Source organism: Augochlora pura, chromosome 5 (genome assembly GCF_028453695.1).
Source record: "Augochlora pura isolate Apur16 chromosome 5, APUR_v2.2.1, whole genome shotgun sequence".
Classification (NCBI taxonomy): Eukaryota; Metazoa; Arthropoda; class Insecta; order Hymenoptera; family Halictidae; genus Augochlora; species Augochlora pura.
In genome coordinates, this window is record NC_135776.1 from 18,860,671 (window position 1) to 18,887,104 (window position 26,434).

Consider the following 26,434-nt stretch of genomic DNA (forward strand, 5'->3'; position numbering starts at 1 on the left):
ACCACAGGTTTTCAATATTTTATGACTTTTTTATTGAATGTTTCTAACTGGTATCGAGAAACAATGTAGTGTCTGCCATACATATTATAAACTGGTCTTTATGTATTAAAACTTTTTTATGCGAACGTAACCAATGATATCTGTGTCAAATTTTTGTTCGTAACACGCACTTTTTATATTAATTCACACGAATCTGTACCAATCACTTATGGCGATTATGATAAATGCAAAGACAATCATTTCTTTTATATACGGACTGATGAAACATTATTACTTTATCTATGAGATTTTGATATGATCTGTGAAAATTTGTTAGGTAGTTGTTTTTTTTAATTAAATTTATAAAAGCTCGTATCGGTATAAAAAGGTTGTAAGGGCGAAAAATTTGATCACTCAATTTATTGTATTAGTAGTTGAACTTGAAACTTTTCTTTTTGTTAAATTGTATATATTTCACTTGATTATTCGGATATTGATACCTTTCTATTTTTTCTATTGTAACGTTCATCGCGTAATACAGTTTGTCGCAAGTAATTATTCGGACAAAGAAATGTTTCAAATTCAAACTTAAATCTCAATCATTCAAATCAGAAATGCATGTCAGCTCTTGTTCACGTATTTGCTATAGTCTAAACTTGTAAATGAAATTCATCCCGGATATTCAATATTTTCAATCTTGATTCCCATTCATAATAGTTAAGTTAGAAATAGTAATTCAATACTTATAGATCTATGAGAGTAATCGTCACATACTCAAAGTATACGGAAAATGTAATCGATGTGTAAAATCGTCATAATTTTCTCAATTTCTGAAAGTTTTTTTATACAATCAAAGCTTGGTCCATATCCATTTTGATAAACATTTCTAGGATATCTAAAATTTATATATTTGCAACCAATTAATACTATCTATTAAACAATCGCCGATATTGTAAAACAACAAACTGAAAATATTGACTACCTGTTTAAAGCCTACTATTTATTTAAATAATCCGAGTTTTGTTATTCTGCTAGACATGGTATGTTTGCCATAAGTAGGTACAGCTGTGTTCTGTTGCATGAAAATATTTTTTTTTGTTTTTTAGTGCAGTTCGTTTGGGCCTTGAATGAGACAACGTACATAATTTTCGATCGTTTAAGTGTTCAGTGGCGCACTGTGGGATCAAATTATAGGCCTCTTAACAAGAGATAAATAGTAATTATAAAGTTGTAGAGATTTATAATAATCCAAATTTTCATGAAACAATTTGTTAAAATCCCATCGAATATGTAACGTGGTATTTACTGTTATACAATATTACTTTTCTTCGTCTTTTCACAAGTATTCACTTTCTTTTTTCATATCGCCGTAATGCAAATATATGCACGTTTTAATACGATAAATGTAATTTATTTTTTGAAACTTTTACATAATTTAATAGTCACATTGTACATAATAGTAATCGATTAGGTACTCAATAATTTGTATATTTCTATTTTTGGAAAAATAATAGATTTACTGTATCGTACCAGATATTTATAAACCTCTACAACTCGTAAACCAAGTCCATGTACTCTGTATTTTGGGGTATTATTAAGTAGGTATAGGTAGACATTGTCTATGTACAGTCGTAACAATGTTGCATATGCCTACTTCTTGGCAATCCTAAGTAAAGCTTATGGTTTGAATAAACTTTTTTTTAGATAATTATGTCTTTAATAAGTAAGTAATAATTCTATTAGAAATTACAGTGCAGTATTTTGAACTGTTATTATCCTGCAGCCATTTACATAGTATATTTTCTAGTTTTTAAAGTATTCTCATACAATGCTTTTGTATGTTTTGGTTCTGAGACGTAATTAAGATAATCATTTTACTATTATAACTGGCCAATAAGTATCTGCCACTTTTCTTATATTATTATATCTATTTATCATATATACAGATAATATACAATAGTCGCACTTAAACATAATTACTGTTATTATCCTATTTTTTTAATAATGTTATAGTAGTTATACGAATAGAAACTTTACCGCATCTAATTCATCAATGTGCGCTAGTGTTGCACACTGGAATATAAATACATTTTTATATAAAATTTGTATAATCTACATGAATCACTTTAAGTATATCTTCTCTTTTAATCACAAAAGATACAGATGTAATAACTACTACGCAAGCGGGGTGGGGCTATGGGCGGTATCACTCTGGCAGCATGTCATACAAATCATTTCGGAAATCATAAACATTTGTCTAATGAAAGTGTGTCCTTTGCCAATTATAGAACTAATTTTATATCGTATCGATTTGCTTTAATTATCTTTATCACTAAATTATCCACATAGCATAATCATTTTTTTCATACATTATACAATCATCCACTCGCAAAAATTTGATTTGTTTGTAAAATTTGATTTTTCTGTATTATTATATGTTTGCTTCTTCATTTACGTAGATTTAATCAATTTCGTTATCAAAGAAGTTTTTTAATATAATTAATACTTCTGTTATCTTCGCTTTTATAAACCAGATTAACAATACCATTCGTATTAAAAAGAAAAATAAACTGTTATAGCTGGTTTTGGTGTAACTCCAGAAATTTTGCTTATTACATTGAAGTATTGTTTGCTACATATTTATAACGTTAGTTGAGAACTTTTCGATTTGTTTTTATTTAGTTTCCATTTACAAATAATTTAAAATGAAATATTGTTCCTTCGCGTTGAGAGATACACGTTTGCGCCAATTCAAAAGCTTCGAAGATACACCATTGAAGATATTATACATTAAAATCCAGTGTGAAGCCCGATGCCCTCGATTATTGTTTTTTTTCATCTGTTGTTACTAATTATCTAAAGGAAAGGAACACTATATGCGCTATATCCATCAATAAGCAGGGTGGTTCACAACAGATGAACGCCTTATCTATTTTTTTCGATTAAAACTTATTTACAAAAGTTACTGTACAATCGTAATTCTGTTGTGATGTAGGTCCATCATAGCCTTGAATGCGAGTAGACCGGTATTTGAGGTAAAGATCGTATTGCAGGGAATTTTTTTTTATTTCAAATTGAAGCCTTTGAAGTAGCACAGCACATTTTGTCAAGCAAATATTCCAAAATCATAAATCCGTTAAGAACGTTTACACTTCCCCGAAGGTACGCTAAGAATAATTATCCTCTTTTCCTACAATTATGTCAATATTGTGCACATGGTGAGCTTGAAGCCCATATTTTTATGTAAAAACCTCTATAAATGTGCTATACGATTCGTTAAAAATTCAACGACGAAAAAGGGTGTTGGATTTTATCTATCGTACGTAATCAACGTGAACATCCCCCAGTTATGTTCTCAGAATATTGTCCGTGTAAAAACTTATTTCTGAATCAAGAGCTGGACCAACGGCAATGTATATAAAATATATGCTGTGTATATAAGTTCATCGATCGTATCGCACATTTACTGTATCAAACAAATACGTTTGTAACCTTAAACCGTATGTAAAACTTCGTATGGAAAAGATTGCTCTACATTTGGTATTAAAAAATTCGTATTTATATTCATTTGAACACAATTAATATAATTGTGGTACTCGGTGAATCAGTTCTGGAACATATGCCCGGCACAATGTTAGAACGCGTCGCTATTGGAAATCAAAGTTCCCAATATCAAGGACTAAAAACGTAAACCGTGCAATAACATCTTTACAAACAAGCACGCTACGGCGGTGCTTCGTTTCTTTCCGCTATTTAATTAAAAGTCATTGTTTCACATTTTTTCTTCTTCCTTTAAATCTAATAATATGCCCTAACTTCGTCAATAGGAATATTATATAATTAGAGCTAAGATTGTTTGTACCATTGAATTAGGTGAAAGCACCCACAGTGTGACCCCAAATACGCTCAATATCCTCCGCTACAAATATTTTTGTTCAAATCTGAATGATATTTGTAGGAAGTATACGCAAACTTGTTTAAATCGCTCTCCTTACTTAGTTTCTGAATTGTCAGGGTCGTGATTTGATTATTCCTCTAAAAGATTGTGCCCTTTTCTCGACTATTCAAAAAGAGCCAATATGTCATCACTTGATGAGGGGTTTCCACTGCTAGCGCCACTGCTGGGAGGGGTATTCAGATCTGGTGGATCCAGATACGAAAGTAGTTCCATTGGATCCACAACATTGTCTGGCAAGAGCTGTAAAATAAAACAAATTGATTTTATAGAGACCAATATTACATATTATAATACATACTGAAACTTTTACTTGTCAATTTTATTGCAACAGAAAAGAATACAAATGACTCTTACATTCAATGCTTCCTGACCCGTGCCCTCGCCATCTATCACTGCAGCCGGATCGAAATTTAAATCCGACGGTATGTCTGCAGTATCGTTATTTATGTTTGTACTCGTACTACCAGACGTGTTATGATTCCCTGTAGATTCCTGAGATGCAGGAGGTACACTAGGTGGACCACTGTTACCGCCACCTGGTGTGTGAGGCGTGTGAGGAGTATGAGGTGTATGCGGTGTATGCGGCATCTGCAATGTAAAAGATAGGTATTATTAATTTATAGAACGTTAATGGATGTCGTAAGATAACACGATCAATTTAATACGATTATTTACCTGATCGTTTAGTGATTTTTCCATAGCGTTAAGAGGATCTAGAGAGTTAACAGATTCGTTTAAGTGCGAAAGAGGTCCCGTTCCATTCGAATAATCGTTATTGGTGTTTGTATTCGTTCCGGTATTAATATCGAAAGATCCTCCCGACGAGTTTCTATGATTGATATTGTTATTTGTGTATGTGGATGTCGTATTGTTCATCATAGAGCCGCTCACGATGCTACTCATGTCAGGTGGTATGTACGGACTCATTGCCTGATTCATGTCCCAATTATTCATCGTGGGCATGTTCATACTACCAGGCGACATTGCCTTGGTCATTCTCTTGCAATCACTTTCTTCTTCGGATTTAATACCGCTCATATTCTTCGCTGGCTTCCAATTTGCCATAGAGTCTATCGTTACCTCCTCCACTTCCGCGGTGTTCAAAGTGTTTAGGATGCCCCACATGTATTGGTCAACTTCTAGACCTTCCAATTGCGCAGGTTTTCTGTAACAAATGCGTACAATGTTAGCTTAATATATTAAATGTATGTAGACGGATTCATTGCCATGAAAACAATAAAGCAACTTACGTGCATACAGGACATCTCCAAGATCCTCTTTCACAATTTAGTTGTAGGTACGATTCTAAATCGAAGCATTGTATGTGCTTGCAGTCGTGTCCTCTTGCTGGCAGTGTAATACGTTTAAAAGTGATAGGACATTTTAAAGATACCTGTAATCAAATAATAATAATAATATTAGTTGTAATAACAGATTTTCGATACGTGATTGAATTGAATCATGTAAAATGTATCTCACCTTAAGTGCTGTTTGTTCCACCACATCCTTCTCCGACTGTATTCCATTATTTGAAATAGTGTTACTGAAGTTTCGTTTGATTTTAGTTATACAATGCTCCGCCGTGAGTAGCCTTTTGCGTAACAATCCGTGGAGCACGCTACGCACGCTCGGTCGATGTACCAATTGTAGCACGAACAGATGCGACTGAAAACCATAAATGACCAATTAATTAATTAATTACACGCTACTTGCGGAACCGTGATTCTTGTAATTCGACAAAGAAATGATTCTTACACAACAACACGCCGAGACGGTGATTTGTATCGTGTTCCTTCCCGGTTGACAAACATCCTTCAGGTATAAGGGCTTGTGAGACGTTTTATTCTCACCACGATCAATAACCAACGGTGTAGCATTCACGGAAACCTGTACGCTCGCCGGCCAATTCGTGTTCATTTGCCTATCCTCGTGGTGGAAACATTTCAGCTGCAGTTCAAGATCCGACCGCCACATCAACGTTTGGTGCACCGTAGACTTCAGCTGGAATACATGGTTGCTTACAGCCAAATTGTGTTCTAAGCGGAAGGGTGGAAGAATGATGCCATCCCTCACAGGGAATGTTAATCTCAGCTCGTCGTCTTCTGTGAATAACAATCACGACGTTATGTTAGCGTTTGAAGCTTAGTTTGACTTTACAAGCGTTCAACCGTTTTTGGACGATGTCTTTTAGGAATATTAAGAATAGTCTTCCCAGAAAATTATTTTTAACTTTCGTTATTGCAGTAGTTGCACTTTTGGCTTGCTATTTCTAGTGCCTAGATATTAGATATGCTGACAATATAGCGACATTCGTCCTGAAACAGTTAAGAAAGTGATGTCCACAGAAGAAACAACCTCTCATGAGGGAGTTTCGATTGGACATCGCTTATCTAATTTGACCGAAGAAATTTATTAAACGATAACTCACTCTGTATGTTAACCGGTGACTTCATCTCGTTGAAATTGGGTTTGATATCTGGATTTGGACTAATGTAAGGAGGCATGCTCGTGGCCGGCGTGAGCGGTGGTGTCGGATTGCCAGGAATAGGACTATGTTGATAATTCAAGCTCCCCGCTCCGGTCGTTCTCATCGCCGCGACGTCCTGCTGGTACTGGCTGGTCGCGGCGGCACCCGCACCGTACGAGGACGCGCCACCGGCGTATCCCGTGTTCGGTTGATGGCCGACGAACTGATTGCCGACCGTGCTAGGTCCCATGCTTACTGGTATACCGTTGCTACCGTAATATTGGTTGGTCGCCGCCTGGGCGGTGGTGTTGTAAGACGGCGCTGCTTGCCTCATGTTCGTGCCCCGTATCATCGAGTTAGGCCCAAAGCCGGCGGACGTGGGATTCATGGTCTGCATCGGCTGATACTGGGGCTGAAAGGTCGGCCTGGCTGCTGCCGCGGGGTAATTGGTCGGGTACTGCGACGTCGCCATGCCGTTGAAGCTCGGCTGCATCGCGGCTGGATTCGGACCCGAGTACGGACCTTGTTGCCTCTTCTGCGCCATGTGCATCGCGGGATTCGGATACGGTGCTAATCTTCGTGGATAGCCTTGATGAGGCTGAGCCTGAAAATATCAAGAAAATGTAATCCATGTATCGTCTACACGCGGTTAATCGTATATCTATGAATTAATGTTACTCAACATACCTGCATGCTCATTTTGTTCATCTGCATGTTGTTAGGTCCCATCATATTGTTCATGCCCATGTTGCCCATGTTACTCATGGAGTTCATGGGTGTCATCGCGTTCATACCAGTCATACCGTTCATACCTCCCATCGACATAGGATTCATCGAGTTCATGCCATTCATACTGTTCATCGAATTCATGGAATTCATAGAATGCATCGGGCTCATCGTGCCCATGCTATTGAAATTGCTCATCCCGACTGGCCCCATTCCGGCCATTGGTCCTCTTTGGGCGTACCCTGCGTTGTACGTTTGGTGGGGTATTCCATGTTGGCTCTGCATCTGTAACAAGATTCGTTTCAATTACTCCTATTTTAGAAACATCAGAAACATACCGGAAAAAGGGAAATCAATGAAACGATATTACACCAAGAGTAGAAAAAGAAACATCGATCGACTGGACGACACTTTATTCGAACTCAGAACAGTAAGAACGAGTATATAGGGAACCAAAATTTAAAAAAACAACAGACGGTATAAACAAATGAACGTCATGCTGCTAATTAGTTGCTATTTTAAAAGGAACCTTAAATCTACAGAATTCCCTTTCTATAATCACGCTTTTATCGACCTCCTTATGATCGCGTCGTCATCTTCATCGACCATTGAGCTAGCTGATAATTGTAGAATCTTGCTTCGATCTTGCCGGTGATGAAATAGATGAATGAAGAAAGAGAGCTACGAAAGAATAAGGAGGGAACAAAATAACCAGTGGAAATGATTCGCAGAAACGTGTCCACTATTCTCTATAATCGTGTTGTCCGTCCCAAGTGACGCAATTATAGGCAGGGAATAGTGTAATTCGGTTTTTGTTTATTACAGCTAAAATCATGAAGACATAGGTAATGTAACATTCGATATCGGGGCGGTGGGGGCTATATTCGTATGATGATTGGATGATGAGTGATCGAGAATGGAGACGAAGAATAAGCTGAACTTTACCTGATTGAATTGCGAGGGGATGTCTTGGCGGTCCTGCATGGCCACCACGCTGGCTGTGGCGGTGGCCGTAGCGGTGGCAGCTGCCACCATCGCCGCGGCACTAAATGTCGAACCACCACCCCCGTTCTGGGGTGGCACCGTGCTATGATAGCCGGCTGATAACACGGGCTGTACCCCAACGCCGAGCGCCGCCGTTGTTGATGCTGTTCTTGCTGCCAATTACGGGAAAAACAGGAACGCACGATGGTCGCGCGACTCGGACGATTCACCGATAACCGAGCTGCTGAAACAATCGAATTACAAACGACTAATTAGTCGAAGAACAATTTTTATCTTTATATTGATCGCAAATATGATTTCATAATATAGATGGCTGACCGTGAGAAAGTCCCGAAACTAGCGAAACGTTCGACAAAGATTACACGTTTGGAATAAAGGTAACAACACGCTCGCGACAACTTGTCCGATGGTTTATCAACCGGAACGGCGAAATCGGAACGATTCGTGATAAACGAATTCAGTAACGAATGAAACACACATCGATGCGAGGCGCAATATAGATATCGCTTTGTAGGTCAAATTCGTGTTCGAACGGTTCCGTACGAGTAATCGATTGTATCGCTACGTTCCCGATTTTCTGCAGTGCAGCAATAATATACGACAGTTATTCATGACTGCTGAATTATTTGAGAAGGTCACAGCTTAAATCGCGCGCGATACGCGACGGCCGACTCCCCGGCCGTGCTCTATACCTCCGCGAACGAATATTAATGAATATTATTCTTTTATCTATTTTTGATTTTGAAACCGTAAAAATAATTTTCATAAAAATAATTTACCGAAGAGGTAAATAAGAACAAGGAAAAGCAAGCAACCGATTCGATTTTTATTTTCCCAGCAATATATTATCGGTTCGTACAAGGACGATCAGAATCAACTGTGTCTATTCGTTATGCCGAGTCGCGTTCATTTTTCAAGGTACGTTTTTCGACGCAGGAAGTCGAATAAGGAATGCTTTGTCGTGGCCCTTTTATCGATACATTCAGGTCGGAATATTGTTCGTTCGAGTAGTATTCCCGTCTCTCTATCCCCGTTCGAGAGAGAACACGCAAACCCCAAAAGACCGAAAGACAGACCGAACCCCGCGCACGGTTCATATTCCCAGCTGGCCAAGGCCCCTATTGGTTTTCTGTGGGAAATGCACGTGCTCGCTATTCACACACCGTAGCTGCGCGCGCTCTATAATACCGTTCTGTTACAAATACCGCTCGTCGGTGCAATCGCGGTCGGGAATGCTCCATATTCGATGATTTTTCGACTTCTACGACACGTATTTTTATAGTGAAAACATGTTGGCGACGATTCTTCGACCATCATCTATGTCATAAGTAAGACCTTTCAATTTTTGTATTCGAATTTTCATTCGATGTTTTTTCTAACCTCTATTTCGAACGTCTTCAATTAGAACTAGATTTTTAACTTTAACCTTAAACTTTTAGTACTTGCGGACTTCAACAAAATAAGATATATTCGAAGTAGAATTTCAGAAGAGCAAGGAAGGTTTTCTCACTTCTCGATTTTCGTTTTCTTATTGACTTCGCTCAAAATATTCTGCCAAAAATTACCAAGTTTTTAGCTACGTCACCGAGCGAGCTGGCTTTAAGTGCATACCAAAATGGAAGTTACTCGAACGCGAGTCTGTTACTTTGACTGTCAGGCAGAGATCTCGCATTAATTTTTAAACTGTTAGAAGATCTCCACGTAGTAATGCTCGAGCAAATAAGGAAAAGTTATAATACCGAGAAGAGGAGGACGTTGAGCGTTGCGCGCGTGTATTAAACCGTGTTGTTTCGTAGAAACTAAAGTCAGAGCCAATAAGACTCGAGAGAGAATTACTTGAAAATATGGAAGAAGTTACGGAGGACAAGGGTGTACGATGACCATTGTTCTACCGGGATCCTCGAAACTGGGGGAATCACGTGAAAGAGTGAAACCTCGTGTGTCTACCGTGAGAGATCACGTTACCACGTGACGCGAATTGCGTTTCGCGTATCTGCGCGGAAACTTGACAAAACTAATTTAACCGTATCAACAGAAACAAAATATTATTCGTGTAATAATTATTATAGCTTTTACTGAAATTAGTCTCTATTGGTCGTGGTATTGTATTTTTAATATTTGGTATTTCACTTGCTAATATTTCATTAACTATTTAATGAATACGATTATGTTGATTCCGTATTAAATTAATAAGGTACTTACTATACCAAGTATATTATCATAAATATTACAATAGTCCTCCAATGTAGCCGTTTATGAACACTCTATACAGAAACGCATGCGCATGCCATCGTGTGGTACATAAAGATGACAGTATATACTACCTAAACGTGTTTTAATATCACCGACGCGTTGAAATCGACCGAGACCCTATTATTTTGAATTTGCTTTTGTTCGATGCCCCATAATCGCGTCTCGAGGACACGCCGCGAGCGGAAAAGGCTCTCTTTCGTTCGGTTTACGAGAGGATATATGCCCGTCTCCTTGTCTCCTCCATTGACTTTGAAAACCGGCAGGTCAAATAATCGACGAAAAAAATTATTTAGCAAACGATTAACGAGTACTTTATCGTCTTCAACTTTTTATCAGTATGGCTGCGATTATTTTTGTCCTTCTAGAACGATTTTTAATTTAATGGTTTAACTTAAGGGACCAGTTTGTATTTCTGTTCTAACAGATTTCTGAAGGAATAAGATAATTATTTTCTATCAGCGTATTTTTACAATTTCGATTCGTTGTTTCAATATTAATAATCGCGTCAATTATGATTAATTGAACGAGCGCGTCCAATCTGCAGGTTGGTTACGAGAATTCGCTTTATAGTCACTCACTACTGTGAAATCTCCTCGCTGTATTAAATTTCCGAAACATCCTGTACATATGTAGTATACACGTAACGTATTTACGTCCAGATATAGCACGTATAGGGAGCATTTCGAAGGTTGACGTCATCCGAGTCCCACCCCCTTTAAATTCGTGTTGAATACAACTCCGGGAGAAAAAAAACGGGAGCAGGAGAGGGGCCGCGAGGGAGAGGGAGGTGGGGAAACGACGAACGTGAAAAAGAGCGAGACAGAACGAGAAGAAGACCCGTCCGAACCTACGTACATGCCTTTTTCCCTTCGATCGCGTCTCTGTTCTCCCTTATCCCGCGTACGCGCATATTCCTTCTCCCCTATACTGTCTTCCCCTCTGAACAGCGTCCGGGGGCGGGGTGGGGCCCCTTCTGTAAAGCCCGCAACGGGTTTCTATTCTCGGATGTCAATATTTCGTCAACTAGAGCCCACTCAGAACGCAACAAAAGCTTTCTGGCCTGCACACAGCTTGCGCGCGCGGCTGGCGTGAGAGAAAGAAAGGAAGAAAGGTCCGTCCGTCGCGCCGGTCGGAGCAACGGGCATGTATCGTTAGACGCTGGGCTTAGAAAAGGATGCAACGACCGACGCGGCGATATAGAATCGAGAGGTGTCCACGGGTGCGAACGCTACGGCGCGCGTAGCGGGTAACCGAATACGACGCACGTTAAAACGCCGTTTATTAACGCATATACTCGAGGGGACGGGCGATATTCCCCCCGCGGCGAAGCTATTCATATTTTGTGATAAATACGCTTCAACTATCGGAAGCGTATTGATGGACTTCAACTGTCGAACATTAACTCGTAATGATTTCATTAACTCGGCCAAGATTGAAAAGATCAAATTAATCGTTGCGACCAATTTCGTAGTATTGCTTAAATGTGACAGTTAATTAGAAAGTTGATTTCCGTTTGTGCTCTATCTCTTTTTAATTTACCATTCCACTTTTCTCTTTACACTTATTATTTTTACATACCTTACTATTAGCTATTTCTCTTTTTTACTCCTGCTATACTATTTAGTTTATAGTGCCTCCGTCTTTTGCTACTCTATTTTTTCACTCTGCTGTTAAGAAAATAATATACAAACGTTTCATCATACGCACAGTAACAATAATTTATATTTAAAGAGAACTCTAAGAATATTAATTTTTGGATAATATTGAACAGGTTTATTTTTTCTGGAAAACTGGGTTCAAATCAAGATACTATAAAAATATATTTGCAGCCCGTCGACGCTGTAAAATATTGAAAGAATATTGAATTACTGATAATGCAACACTGGCGTCTGTAATATACGTTCTTTTAAGAAATTTAACCGTAAGTGGGTCAATGCCGCTTTCGGAGACGCAGAAAGGAGAATTCAAGAGACTAGCGAGTTCAGTGTAAAACACTGTATACTATTTTCAATCACAATACTTGAAACAAGAAATCAAATTCTTGCTCTTCCTAGAACCCTATCTGTTGGATTTTATATATTTATCCAATCATATTTAGCGAGCATATTTGTTACACGCATAAAATGTATGTAATACAATCTTAAATTGACAATGCGTACGAATTAACGCCCTGAGATTACAGTTAAGCGAACAATCGTAGGATTTAATTTTCTAGTTTTCATTTTATTAACGAAATATAATCAGTTCTTTTAAATTGTCCCTCAGCTTCTAAAAAGAAATGCACAATTTCGAAAGAGGAGATGCGTTTATTTGAGCCTTGCAGTTTATTCTTGAAGCCTCCAATTGTTAATAATTATAAAAACCAGGCTCGGATAATCGCATTTCTTCGTCCCTTAAGTCTCCATTTTTGTTTATAACTTGAGAGACACTTTGAGAGTTTGTTGTAATTTTAATTTTGTTCTAAACAAAAAATTAAACATTTAATCTTCTGTTTGTGTTGTAACATGAAATTACAGATTGAACACAATCTGTAGGATGCTTTATGCAACTATTTTGGAATCGGCATGCGAGAACTGGCTTATTAAAAATAGCTGGATTGCTGCATATTTTTTCAAATGTTTTTGTGCTAGGCCGCTCATGCGTACAAAGGTTGCGAACGTGTTGAAACCGTTCGCATATTCATGCGGACTAACCCAAAGGCTATTTCCCCATTTACAGAAACCGAGGAGGCGACTAATACTGGCGATGCGTGTCGAGGTGGAGGCGAATAATATCGAGCGAGGAATCCTTGTACGAGATAAAATGGGCCTCTCACGGTCGTTGCGCGTCGACATATAATAGTCGCGTTCTCCTCGCTCGGTATACCGTGAACTCGCCTCTGAACCTCGTTTTTAACGAAATCCAGTTCCGATCATCGCCATCACCACCCGCGCAACGCTTTCGACGATTTACCGTGTATATTATTTCAGATAAACTCGATCGTCTTATTGGTCTTAATGTAAATAGCTATGATCTGCTTTCACCGAGAAAGTCATTTGGAAAATGCCCATGGTTATAACAACTATTCGTCCCATGGAAAATCAAATTGCATTTCTTAAATCGATTACTAGAAAGTCAGTATCGTAATATATATCCAAGTTGCTATTGACTAGTTCTCGGCTCGGGACTATTGTCCCCTCGAAATCGAGTCGATAATTTCGCCGCCAAGTGAATTATGTGTCGAGCGTACTGAAAAAAAGTGGCTGTCGCAGTGAGACCACGAAGATCGACCATCGGAGTCGCTCGGGCGCCTTGTTGAACCGGTCTAAACGCACCTTTAACGGAAGCGACAAAGAGACAGTAAACGCGGGCGCGCGCGCGCACACGTGCGGGAGTAAAGAGGACGGAGAGCACACGAACGCGCGCCGGATGCCGATCGCAACACTTCACTAAAATCAGGACAACGAGAGAAGGAGGATGAGAACGAGGATTCGAGAGAGTTTCAAGCGACGACGAGACAGGGAGCCTCTGCGATACGTAAACAAGAGCGTGTGTCCGAGGTCGACCCAAGGGGAGGAACGTGGGAGGAAACTCCCTCTCTTTCTCTCTTTCCCAGCTCGAAACAGAAGTCAATGGAGGAGAGAAAGGGAGAGGGGAAAGGTGGGACTTGTAAAGGAGGTTTCGATCACACTGCTGGAGTACCGCGCATCGTTATTTTCAGTGCGGAGACAAACTATTTTCGTGGAGGCTCTTGCCTTTTGTTTCGAGGATCGGTTATCAGAGCTGTTAGGCGCTATGATCGCCTTTGCGTAAAATGACAGCGTGGGTATAGCGCGGCCAAGTGTCCTATAGACTATGCTGTACACTATACATATTAGTGAAACTTTCGAAGGCATCGACGCCTAGCAGCACGTTAAAGCCTAGGCTGTTCGTGCTATAGTCCCGAGTAAATTGGCTTCTCCTACTCTGCGCCCGTTGCCAAGGGAACCGAGACACTAAGTATGACGCCATCTGTAGCATGTATCTGCGCTCTGCACGCGTATATCTCTGTTGTCTCAAATCTACGAGCGTATTACTTTTGCACTGAATATCATCGTGCGGCTTTAACGTGTTGCCCGATAGTTTCACAAGGAATAGTTTTTTCGAGGTCAGAAGACTTATAGTTCAACCGAGAAATTCTTCTTAGAAAAATATTAGTATTCGATCGGATTCCGGCTGATAATCTCTTAGCTACCCGAGTCCCGTGATCCGCGATTGTGTACCAGCGAATAGAAAGCAGCGTAAAGAGCGCGTTACATAAAAATCAAGGCTATATAAAATCGAGGAGGAAACCGAAGTTTCGAGAGGAACTTGACACGTGCCTATTACCTAATGAGATCTTAAGTTGTTAACGCAAATATTTTCATTTCAGTTGGTCATCCTTGGCGACACTAATTCAAATCAGCGGATTCAGCCGACAAGGAAACAATGTCCAACGCTGTACTGCGACGAATTTATGAATACTAATGAGCAGGAAACAAACTTAAACGGTCACCGTTGATCGATCGATTTTCTTCTTGGACTAACGAGAGGACCGTTTCGCTACAGACGACGATTAAATTTTGTTATTGAAACATTACTAAGGCGGCAAACGATTGATCGTTCGAACTGTCTATCAAAAGTAATCAACGTCCACGCATACCAGACCAGGACTGCGCGCGGTTAATTATGCAACGGTGCAGAATAAGAGAAAAGATTCCTATAACTACCGGTGCGGCTCGAATTTCAATTACGAGGTATCTCATAGTACCGGAGGAGTAAGAAGCAAACTGTGCATTCTGTTGGTCCGTTGAGCTCGTCTCAAGACGTGCCCAACCTCCTCGAGAATTTCTCTCTGCCTATGAGAAGATTCTGTCATTCGCAACAAACACTCGTGGCATTTCGAAGTGGATGGGATAGATTTTTCCTCGATGGAAAAGGTCGAACGACAGAAGAGTCCGCGACGTTGAACCTCGGATTCGTTCAGGCAGCTCCGCGCGGTCCGTTGCTTTTATTTTCGCATTCAATCGGCGGACAGGGACTCGCCTAGTCTTTTAATGATTAATTTATCGACTCCGGCCAACATGTAATCCCAGTTGCAGATCCGTGACGAACCACCCAACTCCCTAGAGTGACCTTTCATCGCGCCGCCGTTACCTCTCGATAATATGGACGACGGAAATATTCTTACACGCGACAGACGTCAATCCCGCACTCGCTAGCAGGAAATTCTGAACCGGTGATGTCAATAGCGGCCGTTCGGTTTACAGGCCCGTCGATTAGGAAATTTAAACAAAGACGACGCCGCTTGCGATTCGGAGAATCGGAGGACGATAAGCGGACAAGCCGAGCCGACCTGGCCGAGATAAAGATGGCCGGTGTTTGAACGTTCGCTAACTCGGTTTATGATACACGGAGAAAAAGAATTTCCTAGTTATTGTTTCGGTCAAAATATTGACGTGTTCTGAGGCTGCGGTAGGTTCGAAAGCATTTAAAAATATTTGTGTCGTCCTCGACGATCTTTTCTTATGAATTCCAACGTATCGAGAATCATAGAGAACACGTGCGGCGTATGTCATTTGTGTGTACATAAACGGAAATAACATCTGCCGCCGATCGGCCGGCGGCAAAGACGAAGCCGAAAACTGTAAAATTCCATTGCAGAAGTTTTCGTGCCTTAGACAACTTCTTTCCGGTTCTATGTGAACGAGGAAGGTTTCACAAAGAACGCTGGCCCACGGTGGCGAGTCCGATAATAACCGTGAACGTTAATCTTTGCTTCACAGTAACGGCATAGTTCTAGGTATTTCTCATCTATATAACAGTTTTTGTTATTATTTAATTTCGAAATTGTTTTTTAAATATACAGTGTCTTCGCTGGTCCTTCGATATTGGTTTGAACGTTGTTCATAATTTTCTTTGTCGGATGATCGTTTTCGGAAAAATGATCGGCAGTTAGAAATATTTACAACGAATGCGGGACAAGAACAAACAGATTATGCAACTGGACGATATATGTATGGCATTGTCATTACATAAGGATCACAGTCCAATTCTGGAACAATAGTACGACGATTTAATAATTACGACCTATAATATATGTGACAGAGCATAAATGTATAACGTCGCAAAACAGTTTTGTAACAAACCTCGGCGATTCGTGTCACGTTACAGTTGCATGAGATATACGAGTCGCATTTGAGGATTCGTAATTATTACTTTTACAGCAAATGCACGTATTTTTTAGTACGTAGGGCGTTTCATGATTCGAACGTTCGCGTCTCTTCAAATCGGCGTAAAAACGTTCATAAAATATTAATTCAATGACAAGTAAATTATTTGTCAGGTGAATTCTTTAACAAGCCAAGCAGAGAGAGAAGGTGGTCCTTGGTACTGCAACTCGCGAGACGATTACGAAATCTATGTTGACACGTTCACGATTTTTGGAAGTGATGTTCTTAACGCGTCAAAGAAACGGCTATATCGTTTGTGTCAACTAAGGTGTGGAGCGAAAACGTCAACTTACTAATAAGTAAAAATTGTACTTTTATTGACTCGTACCCATTTTTGCCTGCAGCTCCCATAGAATTTAGTTATCTGAAAAATTGTTACTTTTGCTGTTCATCGTAAATTTTGTTCTATACTCCACAAAATACAAGGAAATTTAGAAATTAAAACTAGCCTCATGAGGACAACTTATTTCTGTATGTTACATCACGCGTACTTCCGAATATCTTGAAATATGGCGGAAGTAATTTATCAGTGATTCAGAGGTCGCGTAATATCCGCTATATTCATGTTTTGTCCGACGATGTATGTCAATACGAATGGAAACCGTATGCTTCTTTCCAGAGTAACAAAAAAATTATGTATCCGTTAGAGAACTTTTTGGTCATGTAGAGATTTATCAACTGCATAAATAATTTTTATTATTTTCGCTAAGGATTATTATAGTAAAATAATTTTTATTATATCTCGGTTATCCACAGCGCGTTCAACGCTTCGATTTGAAACAGTTACATATTCCCTTTCTGTTTTGGTTTTGAACGAAATTCCTCGACAAATAAATGCTTACGTCTGCGCGTCGAACATTGTCAGACTATTTTAAGTCCCCGCGCTCGCATACTTCGCGGATTTCAATGTCGAAATCGGCCTTTGTATCGGCGAATTGTTACGCGCCTTACGTCACACGCGCAGCTTTTTGACGTGCAATAAATCTCCTGGAGGATGCATTTCTGCAAATAAAAGGCGAGCGCGCGCGTGCACGCGAACGAAGGCTCGTCCCCCGTCAAGGATTCGGAGAAAGTTGTTTCAGGGCGTTGATTGGCGGATGACGAAATCACGGAAGCCGCTGGCCAATCATTGCTCTGGAAACTTTCCCAGAACACTTAACCCCTTTGACCGTTACATAAATATCATCCGATCCGGTGCAGCGTGTTGTTACAGCAACATATCCAACACGGCGAGATAAAGGGAACGCCGGGGCGACAACAATTCGTTGTTGTTGGCTCTCTCCCACGTAAAAGTACGACAAAGTACGTAACGCGTACGCGAAAGCCACGAACCCGGGCGACGATCTTGTGTAGAAAACACGGTAGAGAACCTATACATATGTATACCGACACTATGCAGCGAATGATCGTTTCCGATCCGTGCCCGACTCGCCACAAAGCAGAGAAGTGTTCCAACTTTCTTTTAAACTACCTCGAGAAATAAATTAGAAAATCGAACGCCGTTTAGCTTAGTTAATCAATATCGCTTGACGGCAAATTGTAGACACAGAGAAAGTAAACAAACGTAAAGGTGACAACAAAGTCACCCGTACGGCGAGCCGAGCTCGAGGCACTAAAAACATCAATCGAAGCCGATTTTTATAGTTTCACTTACGACTTGTTTGATCTCGAAGCTCGGTTCGACCGCTGTCGTCTCCGGTCTTATGACATTCACAGCCAAAGAAGGAAATATAATATTTCTTCGGAGGTCACCTCAAGTCCAATTTCTCTATTTATTTTCGTAACAAGCTTCGATGATAAAAGCCTGCTGTCCAATGATACATAATAAAGGTCGACCGTAATTTATCATATTCACGAAAAGATAGCAAAGTACAATCATTTCAAATTGAAATGTTAACATTTGAGCAAAATGGGTGTTGGTCATTCTTATTGAAAGACTGACGAGGATTAACGTGTGCAAGCCATTTAATCGAAACAATGCTCGCGGTTCAACGAGGAAGCAATTTATTGGGAATTAGAAAGGAACGCTGGAAATCACCTTATTACCGGTGAAATCGAGACAATTGTTGCAAACTGTAATGTATGTACGACTAGAAAGACATACTTTCCTCGCGGTGTTCATTTATAGTTCGACGCGCGCGTGTATATGTAGTGGTAAGCTGCGCGCACGCTTATGGGCCTGGAAACAAGGAAGCGAAGAGACAATATGCGCCCGTCTATAAGTTAACTCGAAACACTGAAACACGGCAATGGCTTTGCCCCGTCGACTTTAGCCGGAGCGAATGATCGCGGTTCTTGTGGAAAACTTCGATACAATTTATACACCGGCGTGTGCCCGGCAACTTGAAGTATGTCAGGGTTAAATGGGAAGCCATCAACGAGCGAGACTGTCTAGAAATATTTTTTCACGGTAATGTTCAAAGAAGACCTCCAGCGGACGGCTGCAACGTCATAAATTACAACGACTTTTTTTTCTACTTTCTATTTTATGCGCGCGTATCGACGCGTTCTCGTCTATTTTCGTAAACAAATGAATTCGTCATAGTTCGCGTAAAACACGTAGGATAACGGCGGCGTCCGGTCAAACGATATATTTACTGGCGGCGCTTGTGTCGTTTGATACGATCTTACGTGTTTCACACGTTCTCCATTACAGCAGCACGCTCGTTAATTTCAAATAATCGCGCGCATGTTCGCACGTGCGCGGAAACGACCGTTTAAATATATATCAGGAGCGACACTATATATCCACCTACTGTTTGCATTAATTATTCTGGATTACAAAGTCTCCCGCTTTTCTGGAAGCTTTCTTCCACATAAAAGCGGTAGGATAATTATATCCTCGCGACCGACAAGAAAAGTGATTAATTGCGACACGTTAAATAAAGATATGCATGCCCGCGAAGGGAAGACGCCTTGACCAAGGGGTTCTTGAGCTCTAATAAATATCCTCGGAGAACCCCGCTCGCTTCTCGGTATTGCCGGCTCTTTGTTGAATGTTTTCGTATGACGGATACATTTAATTTTAGACGCTGATATTAACAAAGGAGCAATGTCGCTCGGTGTACTGAATGTTATCGAACTTCTGTCTGATAAAAACCGTTATCTTTGTGAGAAGAAGCGTTTTATCGACGTTCGCCTGGCAAATTCGAACTATACGCAGGACATACGTTCCCGCGCGTGACTCAAGCGATCAGTGCGCAGACGCATGCGCCCGAGGTGCTTCGACTACAGCGCACGCTGTCAATGACAGCTGATAGTACGCGAGAATAAACGAACAACTAAAGTTGTGACAGCTGATACTATCCTGTCTTCCTGGATAAGGTGAGCCCGCGACCTTGTTCCGCGCGCAATTGCTTCCGGCCAATCAGTGCGGCCCGTTCATAATTCTATTTATTTAATTAGCCAATCAACTTAAACACTTACATTACGAGCTGCGTACTTCCAAAAGTGACGGTCGCAAAACAAACCTTTTTAACACGGAATATCTTTAACATTAGTAATGAAACTAAGAATGTTGATCTATTAATTTTAACTTATTATTTACGAGAGAAAAATAGTTGCAATTGTCTCCTGTGTCCTATAATTGATACGGACAATTTTTATTCTCCAATAAAGAACCGCGGTCTATTCAGAACTCTCGATGCTATTTACATACCGTGCATACCAATGAACTGTAAAGAATTAATGCATTAACGTATCTCCGAACGCTGAAATAAATCACGGAAACTTTATCGTCACGGTGACGATTAATCTTCCCAGCGGAAACTCGATATACAATGTGTTCGCGGTTATCACCGAACCATGAAGGAACTGTTCTACGTTGGATTTCATACAGCAGTCGCGATTCGGACGCGGTATACATGTATATTTATGTCACGCGGGACAGGTCGACTAATGTATGCAATACGAATGACAGTTAATAGTTTACTACCTTCGCGAATAAAGTGTCTAATGCGCCGATCTGTCGGGCGTTATTACTCTAACTAATGAACGCATCTCGCGTACAATCGGGTCGATTCGGATTCTACAAGTATTTATCCACGAATGAAATTTCTTAAATTTAACAGCGATAACGTTAAAGCGTTTGATTCGTAAAATAAAACTCAATCAGATACCGAGACTAACTTTCTCTAAAGTGTAGCACGGAAGCGTAAGTTGGCGTGATCTATACATAGTTAGGAATATCGACGTTCTCGACTCGGCATTTGACATAAGTACACCGAACAAAGTTAGATGGTTGGCGCTTTAGGCGATAGAGTGCACATATGCGCGTTAAATCATCCCCTCGCGCGTAATATGACTGACGGATAAAGGAACAAAATGTATTAAACAATATCGAGCTTTCCACAATTCGATAGTCTTCCGTAAAAATATTTTTATGTCACTTTTACAAAATGCATTATCTTCGATCGCCGTATATTTAGCCACACAAAACGCTCGGATATTGTTCACAGTTTCAAAAAGAACCCTACAATGACGTCACGTACAATCTCGTATACGCCAACACGAATAATATGGATCACACCCGCCTACATCGTATGCCAATCGACGTACTGCATATATATATATATGTATATAAAATATACCGTAGTGTTGCAGATAAATCTTTTTTTCTTTTCTTTGGAATTAAAATTAAAAAAAAATGTTTACTTTATCCTAATTCTTATTAAAAAAAAGCAACCAGCATGTTTGGTTGCTCACAGTGTGTCAAACCCTGTAAAGAACAAATTCCCTAATGTTAAATTAGAATGAGACGCAAATTGGTTTTTCATCAGCGAGAACGTCGTGATCAGTTTAAAATTGCCGCTTTGATTCGTGCGCCGACCGAAGAGAGACACAGTTCCGAGACCTCATTATGCAATGAACAATTATGAAAATTTAATTACGCTTCACCTTGAGCACGCGTGCGGGAATATAATGTCCGAAGGCTGCTCCATTGTCGCCGGACCGCGAGCGTCACGAGCGACCGCTTCACGCCGGCAAAACAAACGTTTCATAATCCAGCAGATTCCGTCGCGTGTAAACCAATCGTTTTGCGCAAGCTATATGTACGGCCATCTTCGAAGACTAAAGAATCGCGTAAATCTCGCTTCTCCGCAAAAGTTTTGCTTGCGTGCACGGTGATTTCAACGGACTCAGTTAATAAGCTATCTTGAAACGCCCAACGTTTCCGAAAAAATTAACCAACAAATGCGTTCAAACTGAATCGTCGGTGTCTGGTTTAATTATATTAAAAAATAAATAATTCGTCGACAGCACGTTGAACCTAGGAAATAAAAGATGTGTAAAGTCGAGTGTTTATACCCTGATAGTGTCGTTAAGATTTTCATTTTCCCAAAATGGCAGCAAGGGAGAGAGTAAAATTTTTCTACGTGCCAGCGCTCCAAGGTGAATTTATAACGTGTCGCTACGTCTGACATAATTCTTTGTCAGTTCTGAGGCGTCTGTTCGTCGTCCTTGACAAACGAATACCCTCGCTCCACAAGCACGGAGTGCGCAATCAAAGATGACGATATTATTTCTGACTCCTTGATATTTGCCAATTTGGTAAATACCGGTGCGCGGCCTGTCCAAAAACTTTTCGAGCATTCGTAAAAAATTTCGATAGCCGTGCAATATTCGAAAACTACGGCACTCTTTTTATACTTTGGTCGATAATCGAAGTTGTATTAGGTTCGCAAAAAGATTTGAAAAGAAAAAGAACGGAGAAAGAAAAGAAGTAGAAGTTCGAAGAATGCCGCTAGGCGTCGGCGAATAGTACACGTTAAAGTACCAGAGGTATATGAATCGGCAAGTCGACCTCATTTATTTGTGGATAAGGGCAAAGTGTGCGCAGCAGCATGGCTCTCCCTGGTGCATCCCCACCAGCGATCCATCGGGTGATTCCCCCCCGAGGTAATACGTCCCTGGGAAGCACGGTATGCGCCATCGAGTGTACGCTTATTTTAACAAACCTATTTCTGATATTGTGCCACCGCGAAAGAGACGGGTGCCTGTATCGAGATTAGAAGGCTTTCAACGAAACCGATTTACTCGCCGCCGCGGAGACGCAATAACGCGAGGACCGCGCGTGCATATGGCCAGAAATCGACTGCGTTTGTGCCACGGTGAGCACATTCGACAAATACCCCCTACTTCCTTCCCACACCCATTCCGCGAGAGAGCGCGCTCGAAACAGTGTTTCTGTTTCGATGGCGTTAGGTGAAAGCTCGACAGAGTTCATAGAAGTAGCGCTGGACACGGATTAGATATGCGAGGGGGGTATAATGCTGGCTATCGATGCAATAGGTTTCAATCGTGTACTATTTCAATTCCGAAAATAGTATACATGCAATCGATAATGTTACTAAGCTGTGACAAAAATTCTTGATCTCGCGAAAATGTCACCGATAACGTAATAACAGATGTAAATCGAGTTTTGACAATTAGAGAGTTGCAGTTCCAATTCTACTAAATTCGTTTATGGATTTCTTAAACGAGTTATGAATGTTTAGTCGTTCGGTAAGAATTTATATCGGCTATCGTAACTTTCAGCTTGTGGAACAAATTTTTAAAAAGATCCAGGAAATAATTAAAATTGCTAAGTAAAAAATGGTTTTCGATCATTTTTGAACTCATCAAAATATTTGATAAAATTTCGAGAACGTACAATACATTTTTATCCGAATTGATTCGAACTGTTCCAATATGCGAATACGTAAATTTTCACAGCACCAGCAGCAACCTTGATTTATAAAAGAAAAATATTCGAATAAGACTAAAATTTCGTAATACAACGAAACACAGAAGTGAAACAGAATTGAATGTATTTCGCAGCGTCAGTAAAAATGCAGCAGGAATAATATTGTGTCTTACAGCCAGCACAGTAGAGCGGGGCGCCGCAAGGCTGCAGTTTCAGAGCAACTGCATATAAATGTCAAGGCATCCTGACATAGTTTTTCGGTTTCTTCAAACCCATATTTATTAGCCGGGAGAGAAATATGCTTTTGTTTAGTTAATAAATCACGAGCAGTATGGGAAAACCCATTTTGGAAAACTATATCTCGTAATTTGCGGTTGGTATAGCCGATTCTTGGTATACGACCGTACGCGATAAACGATTAGATACCTCGAGCACGGCGAGGCCTATTGCGCGTTTAAAATTGCCAAGATTATCTTAGCGTACGCCGGAGACAACGTATACACCGTGATACGTGATGATGGTGGCGCGGTTCGATTCGATTCAAATTCATCCGGATTGCCCGCCGTTCTCCCGCTAACCTTGTCTCGTCTTTATATTTTCGTGCCGCCTGATAACAACGTCAGTGACAATGTCATACCGATTATCGTCACGCCAAACGAGATATCACGACCGAAAGAGATACCCCGCTTACCCGATTGTTAAATCGCTCCTTTGAGAGCTGCGCGATTAACCGATGAAATTTTCTTAATTTTCAGCATTGGCTCTGAAACGCCACAAACTGTGGAACTGAATATTCAACGATTCATCTCGGAGAACAATTTGTTCTAAAGTTGAATTTTGAAAAAAATTATCAGAGTTATACGCGTTATTGCCAGCTTAGCGAGGTTAAAAACTAGCTACATGCCGATAAGAGTGTACTAGCACTTTAAATTATTCACGATTTAACAATATATTTTCCCGGTTTTCCATTTTCTATCGACAGTATGCGCATAAACAGGCCAAGTGTAACATACTCCTGATTTGTGATAGCAAAATATGAAAGTATTTTTATTTCGGCAGGCAGATATTTAAAAGACTATAGTTATTACATATAGAGGTGTTAATACGTCGAACATAACACGTCGTCCCGCCACCCTACAGGCGATCGAAGATTACAGTGGACGTGACTTTCTGCTTGTTTTCGTGTCTCCGTCTATGCGAGAGTCTTTTCCCTCTCTCCGCCTTCGTTCTCTTTCTCTCACGGTTAACCGGGATCGGATCGAGAAACGAGCAAGACGGAGTGACACATCTTTAGAACAATCACCCGTTGTGAAAGCGCCTTACCGGTTAGAATATCTACTACCGCAACGTAATATAACGAGCAAGTGGTGAGTCGAGAAATCGAGAACCATACCGTTCCTTTACTTTAAACACATCTCACAGATTTCGAATATTCCGTACGCGCGGTCTTTTCTGTACCCAGTACTCGCTCCAACGATAATATTCGAAAAGATGATCTGATAAACACCGATTTCACGATCCAATAAAACGTTTCACACCTTTCCTTCGTCGTTGGGCAATTAGCTGGATTCGATTCGTCGAAAAATATCAATCACAAAACGTCGAGTTTCGGAATATTTTCGAATACATCGTTGGCGGGGTAGGTACGAAAGCAAACGTGACACTCATTAATGCAACGAGTTTTCGATAACCACTTGCATAAATTCGATTATTATTTTTTTTTTTTAAACACACTTCCACTTACCTAAAAGACGACACAAAAGCTCATTATCCTCGGTAGATACACCTCGTCTACGGTATAATCCAATCCTCCTCGTGCAAACGGAATTAGAATTGATAAAAGAAAACACTAGAATCACACTACTAACGAGCACACTTCCCCGCGTCCACGGAAACTGTCTACGTTAATCGTCATCGTCCGTCACGACGACGAGCACGAACACCACGCTGCTTAGCACTGCAACGCCTTCGTCTATTCATCACCTCGTCATAACAACGACAAAACGAGTGAGAACGCTCCACGGGCTCGACTGAACGTGTGGAACCCACCGGAGAGTGTTGCACGCGCGTGCGACTCGGATGCGCCGTGAGAGAGGGTAGAACTCCTCTGCTCGTGGCGGACACCGGTGTAGTGTCCTTGCAAAAACAACAACTTTATCGAACGCTAACGTATCTTCGAACTGTTCTCGAAGAGACTGATCGCAACTGGCGAGACGAATGTCAGATACCAATAACACAAAACCTATAGTATATCGTACGTATAATTTGGTTCTTCTTATATTCTCTTTCCTTTCGTCGCACCGCTTGTTCTTTCTCCCTTTTTCTCCCCGACCTCCTTATCCCTCTAAAATTCTTTCTTTCACACACTTCGCAAAGAAAAACTTTTCGGAATTACGTATCCAACGATCGTGCTATTACGCGCGTCTCTCAGTTTGTCACAGACGTGTTATCGGTGTGCGATAAAACTTCGTGTAGAAACGGTGACGGCATTGACAACAATGAATAATGACGACGATGACGGTAGGATATCAGCAACAGAATTCACGGGGACGATCACGAAAACATTTGAGGATCGTCGCGTGGATGGTCGTCGTCGACGATACTCGTGAACGGAGCGAGAGCGTCCTCTCGGTATTCGCGGACGGCTGACTCTGACTGCTCGGCTGACTGACTACTCCGCGCCGGGTAGCATTGGCCCCGCTAAACGGTTGAAAGTAATACTGTCTAGTGAGAGGCTGTTGGGGCCAACATCGGTCTTCCTTGCTCCCTCCTTCTCCGTCCTCGTCTCTCTTCCACGGCTAGTGCTGTCTCCCTCGCTCCCGTTTCCGCGCGCTCTCTATCGTCCGTTGTGTGTATACGCTTGGTGTACCTACGGCGTGTGTCCCTGTCCGTCGATTCGTCGTCACGATCGTGTATCACCACACGAAAGCGCGGCGCTGGTGGTAGTGGGACCGTGTCGATGTGTTGGAAGCAAGAGCAACGGGTATGTTGGATATCGTGGTATTGGTGGTAACGCGGATCGACAGGGTGTATGTGTTGGTATCGAGGCAGCGGAACACGAACAAACCAACGGGCGACTGTGTAGTGATAGGTTGGTCGGAGGAACGCGGTGGGAGTAAGTTACACGCGCG

The 26,434-nt window shown here is 40.9% G+C and overlaps 1 protein-coding gene across 2 annotated transcripts; it reads right to left on the reverse strand.

Annotated features, from left to right (window-relative positions):
* Positions 1-18: 18 nt before the first annotated feature.
* Tna (Zinc finger MIZ domain-containing protein tonalli) lies at positions 19-25,997 on the reverse strand. 2 transcript variants are annotated; one of them, XM_078180163.1, is made up of 10 exons: positions 25,048-25,997; positions 8,076-8,355; positions 7,092-7,415; positions 6,366-7,008; positions 5,693-6,039; positions 5,417-5,602; positions 5,188-5,330; positions 4,613-5,102; positions 4,292-4,525; positions 19-4,177 (listed from the first exon to the last, which is right to left on the reverse strand). In XM_078180163.1, exons 2-10 carry the CDS (start codon positions 8,163-8,165, stop codon positions 4,040-4,042), a joined length of 2,595 nt encoding a protein of 864 aa, XP_078036289.1. In that variant the 5' UTR covers positions 8,166-8,355; positions 25,048-25,997; the 3' UTR covers positions 19-4,039. The 2 variants fall into 2 exon arrangements, with proteins under 2 accessions (XP_078036289.1, XP_078036288.1); XM_078180162.1 differs by having other exon boundaries at positions 8,076-8,358.
* Between the last annotated feature and the right edge of the window lie 437 nt (positions 25,998-26,434).

Excerpts from the sequence above, each read along its gene's own strand:
- Tna (XM_078180163.1), bottom strand. The coding sequence starts at position 8,165 with ATGGTGGCAGCTGCCACCGCTACGGCCACCGCCACAGCCAGCGTGGTG. Across the intron at positions 7,416-8,075 it reads TCCCCTCGCAATTCAATCAG|ATGCAGAGCCAACATGGAAT; the intron begins GTAAAGTTCAGC and ends ATCTTGTTACAG. Across the intron at positions 5,103-5,187 it reads TGGAGATGTCCTGTATGCAC|AAAACCTGCGCAATTGGAAG; the intron begins GTAAGTTGCTTT and ends CATTTGTTACAG.